The sequence below is a fragment of the Ascidia mentula genome, chromosome 8 (genome assembly GCF_947561715.1).
Source record: "Ascidia mentula chromosome 8, kaAscMent1.1, whole genome shotgun sequence".
NCBI classification, from domain to species: domain Eukaryota; kingdom Metazoa; phylum Chordata; class Ascidiacea; order Phlebobranchia; family Ascidiidae; genus Ascidia; species Ascidia mentula.
In genome coordinates this window covers 14,726,120-14,742,850 of record NC_138573.1, presented here as the reverse complement: position 1 = coordinate 14,742,850, position 16,731 = coordinate 14,726,120, and the positions used below count along the sequence as shown (strand labels likewise).

General features: G+C 38.7%; 2 protein-coding genes across 2 annotated transcripts; both read right to left on the bottom strand.

Annotated features, from left to right (window-relative positions):
* Positions 1–126: 126 nt before the first annotated feature.
* LOC145911524 (lactadherin-like) lies at positions 127–2,450 on the bottom strand. Its single transcript, XM_082998905.1, has 8 exons — positions 2,407–2,450; positions 2,237–2,349; positions 2,145–2,181; positions 1,897–2,085; positions 1,654–1,701; positions 1,394–1,561; positions 971–1,143; positions 127–699 (listed from the first exon to the last, which is right to left on the bottom strand). Exons 1-8 carry the CDS (start codon positions 2,417–2,419, stop codon positions 562–564), a joined length of 879 nt encoding a protein of 292 aa, XP_082855031.1. The 5' UTR covers positions 2,420–2,450; the 3' UTR covers positions 127–561.
* A 6,017-nt stretch (positions 2,451–8,467) lies between these two features.
* On the bottom strand, positions 8,468–10,403 carry LOC145912059 (inactive carboxypeptidase-like protein X2). The gene is made up of 8 exons (XM_082999481.1): positions 10,349–10,403; positions 10,179–10,291; positions 10,087–10,123; positions 9,839–10,027; positions 9,596–9,643; positions 9,337–9,504; positions 8,888–9,060; positions 8,468–8,605 (listed from the first exon to the last, which is right to left on the bottom strand). Exons 1-8 carry the CDS (start codon positions 10,401–10,403, stop codon positions 8,468–8,470), a joined length of 921 nt encoding a protein of 306 aa, XP_082855607.1.
* Between the last annotated feature and the right edge of the window lie 6,328 nt (positions 10,404–16,731).

The window sequence follows — 16,731 nt, the reverse complement described above, 5'->3', positions numbered from 1 at the left end:
TATATATTTCAGCTATAAATTGATATAATTTATACACACGGCATCATCAGTAGTCTAAAAACATGAAACAAGAGCAAACATTGGAATTGAAGTCGAACGCATACTTTTTAAAAAACTTTTGGTGTCACGATACCAAGACCAAGACTAATTGATGTTGTCAGTGGGAGATGTATGCTTTACATGTAAACATTTCTATTTACAGGTAAATGATAAGCGTAAACAGTTTTCATGCGAAAGAATGATTGCAATCCAATAAGCGTGTTGTGAAGTAAGGTATTGAGACAAACGGATAATAATTTACCCTGACAACATGCGCTTGGGTTGCTCAGATAGGCAAACATATAGAAACATTTTAAATTATGTAAACACAAGGATCACTGGCTATTTCTAACATTTGAGATTTATTTGCTTGGTGGTTGCATTATTGCAAAATCAGGCTTTTATGTGTGTGTGTTTCAGAAATTTTTTTTTTAAATCTGACATGCAAAGAGCATTTTGGTAAATTAAAATAACACATGTGCAAAAAACACAGGTTTAGAAATAGCCATCATAGTGACAAAATCAACATGTCAGGTATTCATGCCTCACGCAAACGTGGCTGTGCCATAGAACAGGCAACACACGAAGTTTTACAGCTTCGATGGGTATTTCAAACATGTTGGTGACTTTTGTATTCCTGTCATTGTTGCCATGAAATTCCTGAAGGAAACATTTCAATAAAAAAGTGCAAATACGAAAACGTTAAGCATCCAAGAAACTTGTTGCAATTGATTGTGTGAGTACATCAAATAGACAAGAGTAACATTGCAGCGGTTCACAAACGTTTTTCGAACTCGTTCACCGCAAAATCTCGAAATATTTTTTTCTTTTAAATGGTAAGGGCTGCATAGTGGGCTTATTATTCGAATTTACAGTCGCCGAGGGTTAAGCCAACAAAGAAAAACTAAGCAAATAGTACAATTATTCTTACCATCACTTGACCGTCACTGCCTGTCACATATTTCCAGTGTGGATCGTTGGGTGCGTTAAATAACACTTTAAATTTTTTTGTCCAGCAGCTCCAGTCGTTTCGTCCCTGCGTTACGATCCCAGTGATGTTAGTCGGTGATTCCAAATCAACTTGAATCCATTCGCCAATTCTTTCTGTTAACATTTACACAGCAAATAATTGCGTGGTAAATGTCAAGGGCAGATCACAAGAGCTTTAAATATTGCAGGTAAGAATCCCAGCTTCATGGACAAGACCGGTGGAACAAAAGTTTACTGTTTTCCCGCTTTAATTTTTGTCAGATATCACGAAAAGTATGCCTACGGTTATGACGGGGTGCAATCTTTGACACCAGATACCAGCAGTGCGTTACGGCATCCCATTGGGCCTAATTTTGTCACTTACGCGCACCAGCCACCCAGCCACCATAGTGCACTCCTGGAATGTTAGGGCGATCTAAACGGCCGTTTCTGTGATGATGCCAGTCGTTAACGTGAGGATTTAGATAAGACGACGCGGTGATGGCGCTGTCATTGATCAAGTTGGTTTTCAATCCCAGTTTACACAGGGAATCTGAAAAAATTAACGTAGCGCGTGTTGTAAATTGCTATTATACCCAACTGGGTATGTTATCTTAGATTGAAGGTTATATTCGAAAAGTCTACCTCTATTTGCTCCAATTGATATATTTAGTTGTTTGCTGCTTCCTTTGTCTGTAACTCAAAAACAAGGTATATTCCTATAACTTATTTGACAATACACATCACACATCTAGTTTCAGTTCTACGTTGCAAAGTACGTGGGTGCTTTAATACATCACAATTCAATGCAACATTGGGGGGGTTTCGGAACTTTTTTGTCAATTTTTGTCAATGCTACATGCACCAATATACATGGGATAAACAAACCTATTTTAATGCAATTGGACGATAATTTGCCCCAAGACCCATCTTCAAGACAATATCTAACCAAATGTTGATTGGAATGGAATCCTTCATCACATATGCAAGTCTCACTTGATCCAACACTGTACGTTGAACGAACCGGAAAACATGACGCATTTCCAAGCAAAAGTGGTTTTGTGCAAGTAATCGGTTCTATAATACATAAGTGTTCTATTTTTTTCAGGAAACGCAGTCCAAGCCTTTACATTTACCTTGAGTAGATTTGGAGTTAGTGGATCTTACAGGTTGCTGAAAAGGTTTTAAAATTTTTGAAACAAGTTTGCAAGCTATTTCCAACACTTACGTAGTTGATCAAGATGAACGCGGAAATTCCAATGTTAACCATGAAAAATATAACAGTCAGAATTGCCAAATGACTGACTCCAAAAGAACAACACTTCTGTTTTGATTGCTTATCTGCATAAATAATGGCTTTGGTAAAATGACTACCCCTTAAGGCATTTATAACCTTACCGTTTATTTCCATCTTCGCTGAAGTCTGTTTCGGATATTCGTAATAATCTCCCATCGTAAAGTTAACTTTTAATGTCCCGTATTCATCAAAGGAGCATTATTTATAACGTTTTAGTTGTAGTGAGTGGGATCTAAGAATACTGTTACGTTTCAAGTTGAGCAAACTTTGAGACGTTTGGATACTCTGTGGGAGAGAGGTGTTGTAATACCACACTATTGCTCATACTATGGGTGGGTGTCTTGATACCAAACGGGCGATAACAAGTTTGTATGCATCTCACCATATGTACAACTGTGCATCGATACATAACGTTGTTTCATTTTCACTTGCAGTAAACACGGCCGTTGGGTCGACAACATAGTCTACAAGAGTCACACTAAACTGCCTTATATAGGTCGAAACAGTGGCCATCTATTTGCAGCTCACAGAATTCATATTATTGTCTCCACTTTGCTTATTACTGGTTATTGTTGTTTGATTTGGAAAAAAAATTAGGTATTGCAAAGTGTGCGGGTTAAGTGTTTTGAATTTTTGATAATTTCAAGTTAAAAACAATTTGATCCCAGGGAATTCCAGCCTGGTCCACGTGTGTGGCCCAAAATAGGAAAGTACGTATTCATGACGTTTTTATGTGGGTATGCATTTTCGGTGGGATGTGGAAATCGATATGTAGTGATATGAACCGAATAAGGATGGTCAGCCATGATTGCACCTGTTTTCTAAACCTGTAATGTCATATAGTCTGCGATACGCTTTAAAACGTCCTGGATATCCAGTTTTAACACAGAAATTTTTATACAGTTACCCACGAAAGTGCATGTACAAATTTTTCAACTTATCATACAGTTGGTACGAAAAGCCAACACAATCTATGCCTGAGCCCATAGACGAAGCCATGATGCATTCTTGGTGACATTCTTGAACAAAACTCCTTGTAGTGCAGATCAAGGACGGTGTAAAACCACACCAAATCCTGGTTGGCAATCAGGATACTTTTCTGCACTTGTTGGTCAGATTTCCTTTTGTTGAGTTTTAACCCCTTGCTGCTACAACACGACGAATGTTGCAGCGATATGTATAAGTGCCCAATTCGTACTTTAATACTTCGATCACTATCGCCTGTGATTAGATCCATGCGATTAGAGTTTTGGTCACAGCGAGTAAAGTTTTCCTAGACTGAATTAGTCTCGAGCAGAAGCCAATGCAATAAGCAATAGACTGTCTACTCTACAAATGAAATACTTCTCAAGCAAAATGTATTTTGTGTGTGATCACAAGCAAGAGTGGCTGTATAATCTAAGCGGTAGGTCCGCTTAAGAATTATGGGTCAGAACTGACAGGGTTCTGTCAAAAACAAAGAAACACACCATTGTCTGGGTACATTGCGCTTTTCACAGACTTTAGGGTATTTTAATAGCATGGTTTAAACGCGGACATCTGCTTGGCAGTTTGTCTGTGAATAAAAATGACTAAAATGTCAAAACAAGACACACTTGTTGTTTGCGGGAATTCCAGGCTCGCTCACATACCTATGTGGCCCAAAATAGGAATACACCTATTCATCGCAGTAATACACCGATCCAGCCAGGCTGCAATGCGTGTGCTGCGTGCGAAGCCTGTAAACCTACACGAATTCATGACGTTTTCGTGTGGGCCTGTGTTTTATGCGGGATATAGAAATCCTTTGAAAACCTGGTGTCTGAACAACGTATTGAGTGCACCAAATCCTGGTTGGCAATCAGGAGACAACTCTGCACTTGTTAGTCAGCAAATCGATTTTGCCACGTTAAATTTTAAACTCCTTGCTGCTACAACACGACGAATGTTGCATAGATAGCGATATGTTATAGGCTATTCATACGTTGATACTTTGATCGCTATCGTCAGATTACAGTCAAACGTTTACAGGCAATTCTAATTTTAGTCACAGCGAGTATAAAGTTTACTTAAATATATTAATAAATACACTGTCCACTCTAAAAATTACATACTGCTTAAGGTAAAATAGTATTTGGTATGTGATCACAATCAAGGGTGGCAGTGATACCCAAGCAGTAGGTCTGCTGTCGGAAAACGGATCTTGAATGAAGAGTGATAACTAGGACTGACCTAGATCTTGGATGAAGAGGTTCTGTTAAGAATAAATAAAATACCCTGGGTTCAGGCAAACCGAAGGTGCAGCAGGCAACATTGCGCTGGTTACAGGCATCAGGATATTTTCACTTTCTGCTTGGCTCACGTGTGTGGTGCAAAATAGGAAAGTACGTATTCATGACGTTTTTGTGTGGGCTTGCAATTTAGGTGGGATGTGGAGATCGTTTGACACCTGGTAACACAACGTAGTGATGTGCAGTGATCACAGCCGAATAAGGATGGTCAGCTATGGTTACAACTGTTGTCTAAACTTATACCCTTACAAAGTCTACGATACGGTTAGGGGGAAGTCTTGACAACCCAGTTTCAACGGAGAATTTTTTATGCTAATAAAACAGGCATGTAAAAGTTTTTTTAAACACAACACAATTGGTACCAAAACGCAGACGTGCATTATTACCAGGTTAGTTCTAGCATTACCCAAACATGTATTCAATCGACAAGCCATTCATGCTTGAGCCCATGGACGGAAGCCATGACGCCTTCTTATACAGACATTTTTCCTTGTGATACTGATCCAAGACTGTATAAAATCGCACCAAATTCTGTTTGAACAACACGACACAATTCTGCATTTGCTGGTCAGCAAATCGATTTTGGCACGGCAAGTCTAAATTCCTGGCTGCTACAACACGGCGAATGTTACATAGATAGCGATACGTACGTGAACCTATCTCATTCTTCGATATCTTATAGTATTTATGTTGTCTGGGATTACTGATTTTGGTCACCACTAGTTATAAAAGTGTTCGTTTACTGAATTTAGCTGACACAGAAACAAATGTATTAAACAACATATCATTTACGCTACGAATTAAATACTACAAATAGCATTTTAAATGTGATTGCAAACAAGGGTGGCTGTAATACACTAGCAGGAGGGCTGATGTTGGTTTATGGATCTTGGACGACGGGTGTCCTGTCAGGAACAAACAAAACATCCTGGTCAGTGTACATTGCGATCGTTGCTGACATCATAGTATTTTCATCAGCAAGTTTTGAAGGCGGCTATTTGCATTGCGATTAGCTTGGCGATTAGTATGTGAATAAACATGACTAACGAGATGAATGTTGTTTGCGGGAATTCCAGCCAGGTCCTCGTCGCCCCAAATCGGAAAAACCTCGTATTCGTAAATTTTATGTGGGCCTGCTTTTAGGTGGGATGTGGACATCTTAAAAACCTGGTATCACGACAACATAATTAGTGCTGTGTAATGGTCTTAGGCTAACGAGGATGGTCAGCCTAGGTTATAAGCGTTGCCTAAACCTATACGCCTCAAAGGGAAAAGTATCTCATTTTGGCACCAGAGTTTGGACAAAATATAAAGTCGAGTTTGTTTGAATATAAGAAAGTTCAGCTCCGTCGTTTCAGGTAGTAACCAGCCAGTGGTTTTGTATGGCATACTATTGAATAAACACTTAGATAAAGTGCAGTACTTTTCTCAATATGAAGCGTGTTAACAACAAGAACTTGGTTCTTTGCAAGGCGCTACCATACACACTTTTGATACAACATGTGTTTTCCTACATCGTGATAAACGCAGGCATATTCCTTTTCGGCTGAAAGTAGAGGTTTGCGAATTAGTGACTTGCGCAATAGTTCACTGGTGTGTCTTGACAACGAAAACCCTGCAGGAACCGCTGAAATCCTTGTGCGGTTAACTACGATCATATCATTACCTTCGAAGATCTAAATAAAGATTCGGATCGGGTTTTAGAATACTTGCAGAGGGAGGATCCAGCGGAGAAGCAGATTCGAATGAAACCACGAAAGTCGTTGATCAACAACAACAGAACCGACGAATATTTAAACATGTTGGATGCTGAAAATAAAGAGCGTCTGAGGCAGTTTTACGAACAGGACTTTGCTGTGTACAACTACACATAATTTTGCATATAGTTTGTGTCCATGACAGACGCTTCATGTCGTATTGATGGCCTTTTAAAGTGTTCCTACAGTTTAATTTCGTACCCCGTTGTTCAATACAAATGTAGCAGGAACAGATACCTTTTTGCACAAAACGCCTTGATAAATTGTGCATTCCGGATTAGGTCAACGTAAAAGTGTTGGCGTTGTCTGAGTGCGGTGGTGGAGATCCCCTGGGTGTGATTTATCCGATTTTTCAATTCCCAACTCAAATATTAAATTAAATCCATTGTCGTATATGATATGATTTTGTTTTCGGTATGATATGATTTTTTTCCTTGTATCAGACCAATAATAGAGACAATCAATTGTTTCATAGACAAACACTACGTTCGAGGTAAAAGTTCGTGGGTCGTATAGAATAGTGACACGTGCTAGCTCAAAACACTACATACTCCCTGCATGTTCAATGATTCTGCTTGATATGTACCATTTAAACTCCACTTTTAGACGACGCGTCGTTTAGTTTTGGACGTTGCTCGCCTCTAACTAATCCAATTAATCAACACAAAGGTAAATCAGTCATTACTAGGAAGTAATTTACTACAAGGCGGGATCGCCCCTGTTACATCTTATTTGCCAGCAATTGCCTGATTTCTATTTATGTGCCTTTTTTCTTTTCACTGCTATAATTGTTGCAGTCTATTGCAGTTTGTGACGTAACAGTTAACGGGTAGTTTTGTTGAAATGAAAACGTGGTTAACTCCTTTTCGTGTTTGGCTTCCGTGGAGCACGGTTCTATGTCGCAAAGGGCTTAATGATAGAGTGTTCGTGCCATTTAATTCAAGTGGTGTCTGTGGTTTGCTGTCACAACAATTGGTAAGCATTGTGTGTAACGTCGTTTCGGGAATTTGTAACTATAGGCTACATTGCTTCTTTGTTTAGGCGTGACACTGAACCAACAGTTTATTCGTTTTCATGCCGGTTCCGAAAACAGTTGGTGAGCCTATATTGTATTTGTTCATTTGAAGTGCATTTGCTGACGTGATGCATTTTGTGTAGAAACCGTCTTCTTTGACCGAATAAAAAACTCCGAATATATTCGGAGGAAGTTCAGGAGGCGCGTTTTAACCTTTCCCTCGTGTTACGTTCCGCTCCACGAACCGGGGAGCATCTAACGGGCGTTACAGCCCCACTGCGCAGGCCCTTTATATTTGACAAGTTGTGCGCAAGCGCACCGGTGTACCTTGGCCACAATATACCCCGTGAAGCCACTGAGCTCCTGTAGCTCAGTTGGTAGAGCGTTGGGCCTGGTTAGCCCAGGGTCGTGAGTTCAAACCTCACCGGGAACTTGATTTTTCAGATCTCGCTCCGACTTGTCGGGAAAAGCTTGGCTGCAATGCCTTGGCTGCGAAGCCTGTGAACCTTATGATCATCACTAGGACTGACCTATTGCACAATCATCTCATCCAACACACTACTTTAGCGAGCGTATATATATTTCAGCTATAAATTGATATAATTTATACACACGGCATCATCAGTAGTCTAAAAAACATGAAACAACAGCAAACATTGGGATTGAAGTCGAACGCATACTTTTTAAAAAACTTTTGGTGTCACGATACCAAGACCAAGACTAATCGATGTTGTCAGTGGAAGATGTATGCTTTACATGTAAACATTTCTATTTAGAGGTGAATAATAAACGTAAACAGTTTTCATGCGAAAGAATGATTGCAATCCAATAAGCGTGTTGTGAAGTAAGTTATCAAGACAAACGGATAATAATTTACCCTGACAACATGCGCTTGGGTTGCACAGATAGGCAAACATATAGAAACATTTTAAATTATGTAAACACAAGGATCACTGGCTATTTCTAACATTTAAGATTTATTTGCTTGGTGGTTGCATAATTGCAAAATCAGGCTTTTATGTCAGAAATCAGAAATTTTTTTTTTAAATCTGACAAGCAAAGAGCATTTTGGTAAATTAAAATAACATAGGTTTAGAAATAGCCCATCAGAGTGACAAAATCAACATGTCAGGTATTCATGCCTCACGCAAACGTGGCTGTGCCATAGAACAGGCAACACACGAAGTTTTACTGCTTCGATGGGTATTTCAAACATGTTGGTGACTTTTGTATTCCTGTCATTGTTGCCATAAAATTCCTGAAGGAAACATTTCAATAAAAAAAGTGCAAATACGAAAACGTTAAGCATCCAAGAAACTTGTTGCAATTGATTGTGTGATTATACACTTGTACATCAAATAAACAGGAGTAACATTGCAGCGGTTCACAAACGTTTTTCGAACTCGTTCACCGCAAAATCTCGAAATATTTTTTTCTTTTAAATGGCAAGGGCTGCTTAGTGGGCTTATTATTCGAATTTACAGTCGCCGAGGGTTCAGCCAACAAAGAAAAACTAAGCAAATAGTACAATTATTCTTACCATCACTTGACCGTCACTGCCTGTCACATATTTCCAGTGTGGATCGTTGGGTGCGTTAAATGACACCTTAAATTTTTTTGTCCAGCAGCTCCAGTCGTTTCGTCCCTGCGTTACGATTCCAGTGATGTTAGTCGGTGATTCCAAATCAACTTGAATCCATTCGCCAATTCTTTCTGTTAACATTTATACAGCAAATAATTGCGTGGTAAATGTCAAGGGCAGACCACAAGAGCTTTAAATATTGCAGATAAGAATTTCAGCTTCATGGACAAGACCGGTGGAACAAAGCCCTCCGTAGTTTAACTTACTGTTTACCCGCTTTAATTTTTCGTCAGAATAAAGAAAGATATCACGGAAAGTATGCCTACGGTTACGACGGGGTGCAATCTTTGACACCAGATACCAGCAGTGCGTTACGGCATCCCATTGGGCCTAATTTTGTCACTTACGCGCACCAGCCACCCAGCCACCATAGTGCACTCCTGGAATGTTAGGGCGATCTAAACGGCCGTTTCTGTGATGATGCCAGTCGTTAACGTGAGGATTTAGATAAGACGACGCGGTGATGGCGCTGTCCTTGATCAAGTTGGTTTTCAATCCCAGTTTACACAGGGAATCTGAAAATTTAACGTAGCGCGTGTTGTAAATTGCAATTATACCCAACTGGGTATGTTATCTTAGATTGAAGGTTATATTCGAAAAGTCTACCTCTATTTGCTCCAATTGATATATTTAGTTGTTTGCTGCTTCCTTTGTCTGTAACTCAAAAACAAGGTATTTTCCTATGACTTATTTGACAATACACATCACACATCTAGTTTCAGTTCTCCGTTGCAAAGTACGTGGGTGCTTTAATACATCACAATTCAATGCAACATTGGGGGGGTTCCGGAACTTTTTTGTCAATTTTTGTCAATGCAACATGCACCAATATACACGGGATAAACAAACCTATTTTAATGCACTTGGACGATAATTTGCCCCAAGACCCATCTTCAAGACAATATCTAACCAAATGTTGATTGGAATGGAATCCTTCATCACATATGCAAGTCTCACTTGATCCAACACTGTACGTTGAACGAACCGGAAAACATGACGCATTTCCAAGCAAAAGTGGTTTTGTACAAGTTATCGGTTCTATAATACATAAGTGTTCTATTTTTGTCAGGAAACGCAGTCCAAACCTTTACATTTACCTTGAGTAGATTTGGAGTTGGTGGATCTTACAGGTTGCTGAAAAAGTTATAAAAGTTTTAAAACAAGTTTGCAAGCTATTTCCAACACTCACGTAGTTGATTAAGATGAACACGGAAATTCCAATGTTAACCATGAAAAATATAACAGTCAGAATTGCCAAATGACTGACTCCAAAAGCACAACACTTCTGTTTTGATTGCTTATCTGCATAAATAATGGCTTTGGTAAAATGACTACCCCTTACGAAATTTATAACCTTACCGTTTATTTCCATCTTCACTGAAGTCTGTTTCGGATACTCGTAATAATCTCCCATCGGGAAGTCAACTTTTAATGTCCAGTATTCATCAAAGGTGCATTATTTATAACGTTTATGTTTTGGTGAGTGGGATATAAGAATACTGTTACGTTTTAAGTTGAGCAAACTTTGAGACGTTTGGATACTCTGTGGGAGAGAGGTGTTGTAATACCACACTATTGCTCATACTATTGGGTGGGTGTCTTGAAACCAAACGGACAATAACAAGTTTGTATGCATTTCACCATATGTACAACTCTACATCGATACATAGCGTTGTTTCAATTTTACTTGCAGTAAACACGACTGTGGGGTCGACAAGATAGTCTGCAAGAGTCACACCAAGCTGCCTTATATAGGTCGAAACAGTGGCCATCTATCTGCAGCTCACAGAATTCATATTATTGGCTCCACTTTGCTTATTACTAGTGATGTTCCCAGTTCCAAATTATCCGGCCCAGCCGGATCCGGATAGTTATCAATCAAATCCGGCCGGATAATTTGGATCCGGCAGTTTGTTAACACCGATGCGTGTATTTTATCGGCATGGCAGAAATGTTTGATTGCCAAACAGAATGCTATGCTTATCATTAGTGAAACAAATAAACGTGGGCATTTATTAATATAGTATAACACGTCACGAAAAACCTAATAACAAACTACAGAAAAATCGGAAGTCGGCAAGTATCCCCCAAAAACGAGCAATTTGCGAAATTTTTGTCCGTTTTTAGGACAAAAATGCTTTCCCAACTATCCGGTAAAATTAAATGTATTATTCGGCCGGGTCCGGGTATTGAAAATTGGTCAATATCCGGCCGGGTCCGGGTACCCGGATCCGGCGCAACACATCACTACTTATTACTGACTATTGTTGGTTAATTTGGAAAAAAATTAGGTATTGTGAAGTGTGCGGGTTAAGTGTTTTGAACTTTTGATGATTTCCAGTTAGAAACAATTTGATCCCAAGGAATTCCAGCCTGGTCCACGTGTGAGGCGCAAAATAGAAAAGTACGTATTCATGACGTTTTTACGTGGGAAGGCATTTTTGGTGGGATGTGGACATCGATATAAAGTGATCTAAACCGAATAAGGGTGGTCAGCCATGATTGCACCTGTTTTCTAAACCAAAATAGGAAAATACGTTTTCATGACGTTTATATGTGGGCTTGCAATTTAGGTGGGATGTAAAGATCCTTTGACACCTGGTAACACAAGGTCAAACTGATGTGTAGTGATCACATCCGAATAAGGATGGTCAGCTATTGTTACAACTGTTGTCTAAACTTATACCCTTACAAAGTCTACGATACGGTTTAAGAGCAAAGTCTTGACAACCCAGTTTCATCGGAGAATTTTTTATGCCCATGCCTATAAAACAGGCATGCAAAAGTTTTTTTAAGCGCAACACAATTGGTACCAAAACGCAGACGTGCATTATTACCAGGTTAGTTGTAGCATTACCCAAACATGTATTCAATCGACAAGCCATTCATGCTTGAGCCCATGGACGGAAGCCATGACGCCTTCTTATACAGACATTTTTCCTTGTGATACTGATCCAAGATTGTATAAAATCGCACCAAATTCTGTTTGAACAACACGACACAATTCTGCAGTTGCTGGTCAGCAAATCGATTTTGGCACGGTGTTGCGTTTTAATGCGTGTTCTTCTGTAAACTCCGTAATCCGACACCAATCAGGAAAAACAATCTTGTATTAAGATGGCTGAAACGTACGCAGCAGTCCAAATGAAACCACAAGTAGAAATATGGAATACTCATGCAAGCCAATGTGGCCCATATAAAGCATGAACACAAGTCACAAGTGCCCGCTAGGCATGTCAGGGCGGACCAACAGGTTACAGCACTTTATAGTCCTTTATTGTTTTAGAGCCAGGGCGGTCGTTGTTTAAAGGTCTGTAATTATTACTCTACCACGTTTAGTTTGACCTTTGTACGTGGGAACCCGGTTACAAATATAAACAGTTCCAATATTACAATTTTCATATTAATATACACTGTGTTCGCTACAACGGCAAGTCTAAATTCCTTGCTGCTACAACACGGCGAATGTTACATAGATAGCGATACGTACGTAAAGCTATCTCATACACTGTAAATCTAAATGGTGGAAATCAAAGGGTGGGAATATTTAAAGGTGGAATGATCCACCTATCGAGGTGGTACGGACAAAAAGGTGTAATTTCACACCATTTACTAATCAAATTTCCACCTGTCTTGTTGAATTGGTGTAAATATCATCGCTTAGTTCTCTACAGGGTGGGGCTATAGCCTATGTGCATTAGGCGCAAACGGCTTTTCGCAACAGAATTCATTGCAGGCAACTGACGGAAACGTGAGTATGGTCTTGCGTGGGAGATTTGAATTATATTTGTTTCAGTTTGAATAATTGCCAATTAAATAAAGTGAAAATGCGTTTCTAATTTTATTGCAGGAATTGGTATTTTTGTCATAAAAGCCGTATCCAAAGATATGTTTGGCCGTGGCGACTAGAACAGGTTTTTAGCGCAGATGGCACAAAAATCTTTGAGCTCACCACGGAGCTCATCCAGGCCGCATTTTACGTGTAACCTGCTGTTCGTAAACAACAGTAACACCAGTGAAAAACGTTCTAATCTGAATGAAACTTTAGTGAAGTGAACTACAACAGGATATGTAGATTGTTGCATAACAACTACCATTCTCACATCAGACTTTATTCTGGGATCGCCCAGACTGAGTTGCAGGGGCATGTTTGTTTTATTATGACGTCAGTGCCAGCCGTGCTGTCCAGACAAGGTTTCAGTTCTCGCGGAAGCCACGTTTGTTGCGAAGGATTTGGATGTTGGATGGAGCAGTTTGAAGGTTTGTTGGTTAAACTTTTTGTTTATCTTTCAAACTTACATGTGTGTCCACATTAACCGGGTGTGCATAAACATATTTTTTTTCAATCTGGTAATCAATCCATGAAGCTGCTGTTTTATTTTGTAGATATAGCCTATTACTCTACTGCCAAAATTCAAATCTTTTTACTGCGTGTCCCTGACAATGTTTTTTTTTTCAAAATATCATTCCATATCTTGTTGGCATGGATAGCATCTTTCGATAATTAAGATTCTAAAATATTTCGCAAAATGTGAAATGGCCCATTGGTTATATTTGGTTATTGACTAGTGTACTTTTACTCACTGTACTGTAGACAGTATTGCTTCGACGGGGGTATGTCTCCTATTTGGTTGTACTAAATGTTAAATTAGGTCAATGTCTTATTGTTTGTGGAATTATTTCGGCAGTACTGGTTCATTTGGATAGTTGCATGTTTTTTCTTACAGATATTAAAGTGTAGCCATTGAAAAAACAATAAAAATGCACTCTTAGGAATATTGAGGTAAATAGATAAATAATAGATCCAAATAAATGCAATGGAAGGTAAAATTTTATGTCCACATGAGATGTGCAACTTTCAATGCATTTCTAAAAAACACCTCCTTCAACATTTAAGAAATGAACATCATCATGCAGCAGTGTTGCCATTGTGTTGCAAAGTGAACTTTTGCTCCAAAAAGTATTCTTCATTGCGCAGTTATGAAAAACATCTTGAGAGAGCCCACCAAGGTGTGTTTTTGAGTTTTCTTGAAACTTTCGAGGGAAGTTGTGTGCCTAATGGTTGTATGCTTTCATCTGAACAATCTTCTGGTCACAGTTCACATTTAATTTCACATACAAAAGTAACAGAATCTGATTTCATTGATAACTTTGTCCGTTTGATTCTCAAAAGCCGAGAGAAATATGCACTGCCAAAAAGTGTATCTAGATACATGATGAATGACGTTGTCTCCTTGTTTTCTTTATTTCATAAGGATGTTCTTGAAGCCACCAATACTTCAGGTTCTCTGATTGATTCTCCCAATTACCTTACAGATGGAGAATTTTTACCTAAACTGTGGGATAAATTGTCGATTGATGAGAATTTTATTGACTATTGTAAAGGTCTAGGATTGGTAAATTCGGTTAGAATCCAGTTGCCAGGAACAAAATCGTACCAGTATGTTCCAATTTTAAATACTTTAAAGCAATATTTGAAGCACAAAGATGTAATGAGTAAAGTACAGACTGTATACCATGGTACTGATGGTGTTTTATCCGATTTTACCTCTGGGTCTTTTTTCAAAGAACATAATTACTTCAAAGGGAATCAACTGCATCTGCGTTTACATATGTATTGCGATGAAATAGAAGTTTGCAATCCACTTGGTTCATCAAAGAAAAAGAATAAATTGTTGTGCTTCTATTTTAATGTTGGCAACATCGGTGTCAAGTACCTATCCTCCTTGAAAAGTATCTTTCTTGTGTTGGTTGTAAATTCTTGTTACATTTCGGAATTTGGTTATCATGAATTACTTTCTCCACTTGTTCATGATTTAAAAATTCTTGAAAATGATGGGATATGTGTTGCAACCAGTGATGGCCAGGAGATGATTGAACATCATGTGTTTGGATCCGTTGCTGTTTTGTCTGCTGACAACTTGGCTGCTCATGATGTTGGTGGATTTACAAGATGTTTTAGTAGTGGTCGTATTTGTAGATATTGTATGTGCAGTTATAGCCAGATAAAATGTATGTTATCAGAGGAACATTGCACCATGCGCAACATACAAGTTCACAACTCTCAAGTAGCCGATGTTCAACATGACCAGTCTCTGCAGCGAATATATGGTGTCCGTTCAGAATGTCCATTTAATGAGCTTGTTGGTTTCCATGCAACAACCTCACTTCCTCCTGATCTCATGCACGACTGTTTGGAAGGGGTTGTTCCACTGACAATGAGGGCTCTATTTAAATCCTTTTCAAATTCAAAGTTGTGTTCGTTCAATATGGTAAATACTCTTATTAAGCAGTTTCCATTTGGATTGTCAGACCAAACCAACAAGCCAAGAAGTCTACCATACGATGTAGTACAAAGTGATGGGAAAATAAGGATGAGTGCAAGTGAAAATTGGTGTCTTTTTAGGTTACTTCCATTAATTCTTGGTATTAATGTTCCAAAAGGAAATGAATATTGGGAACTATACATATTGCTGTCTCAGATTATGGATATTGTGTTAGCACCGAAGATTAAAGTTGAGTGGGTTGATTATTTGCATTATTTAGTTGATGATTTCCTTTCACTTTGTGCTGCTCTACAGCCTGAAATACTAGTTCCAAAGTTTCACTTCTTACTTCACTATGCAAGCTTGATTCGAAAGTTTGGACCACTTCGCCATGTGTGGTGTATGAGGTTTGAGTCCTTCCATCGAAAGATTAAAGCTATTGCAGTAAAATCTCGCAACTTCAAAAATATTACTCATACAGTGACCAAGCGTATACAAATGCTGGGAGCAAAGTAGTGTGGTTGGTTTGCTTGAAGAAGAAGATGCAGCTGGGAGGCGAAGCGTTTCATTTTGCATGTTACCAGTCCACACAAAAGAATATCTTGCAACCCAGTGGAATGATGTGGACGATTTACACATATTTACAGCCTCGTCAGTTTTAGTAAATGGGTTTAATTTTGTGGTAAACAATATATGTATTGTAGATGTTGTTGATGAGGAACCTGTATTTGCTAAAGTGAGTGAAATTTTGTTTGTTGATGGAAATCTTTTGCTATGCTGTGAATTTCTTCGAACACTGTGTTTCAACAGACATGTTCAAAGTTATGAAGTACTTGAGACTAACGATATATTGTTTGTAGGCAAATCTCAGATAATGTATCATGCTAATGATCTGTATACCATTGAAGGAAAGCTTTTGGTACGAATGCGTCACAAGATATTTAGTCATAGCTAAAATGCTTGAACATACTAGTTACTTTCTGAAAGGTGTCAAAGAAAGTTTTGCAATTCTAGTCCTGTGGTTGTGTTTTAACATATGCGAAGTGTTTTTGAGTGTCCATGCATTGTGCATCGCTCTCATGGCGTGATTTTCCATCCCATATTGCACCTTTGCTGTACATAAATAAATCTGTGGCTTTAGCCTGTGGGACCCTTATGAAGGCAAATTAAAAAATATGGTGCTTGCCATTGTATAAGTTTGTGTTTATTGCCAACCTTTTTGTTAACACATTTGTTGAAATTGGGATCATGAACACAGCTATATGCAAGAAAATTTCGAAAATGTTCTAGCCATAAACTCACTCTTTTAACTTACACAGAGTGTTTTGGCATCCTTTATGCAGATTTCCAACTATTCTTTTTTGCACAAAACCATTTCTACAAAATAGATTGCAGTGTTTAAATGTGCAACTGGCTTTTTGTGACCTCACAATCGTGTAAACTTGGCTAATGTTTGTTTTCAGATTTAAAGTAATA

Coding starts and splice junctions, on each gene's coding strand:
- LOC145912059 (XM_082999481.1), bottom strand. CDS start 10,403: ATGGGAGATTATTACGAGTATCCGAAACAGACTTCAGTGAAGATGGAA. Junction 10,292..10,348: donor AGTGAAGATGGAAATAAACG/GTAAGGTTATAA, acceptor TTATTTATGCAG/ATAAGCAATCAAAACAGAAG. Junction 8,606..8,887: donor GCAGTGACGGTCAAGTGATG/GTAAGAATAATT, acceptor TGTTTCCTTCAG/GAATTTTATGGCAACAATGA.
- LOC145911524 (XM_082998905.1), bottom strand. Junction 2,182..2,236: donor CGTTCATCTTGATCAACTAC/GTAAGTGTTGGA, acceptor AAACCTTTTCAG/CAACCTGTAAGATCCACTAA. Junction 700..970: donor GCAGTGACGGTCAAGTGATG/GTAAGAATAATT, acceptor TGTTTCCTTCAG/GAATTTCATGGCAACAATGA.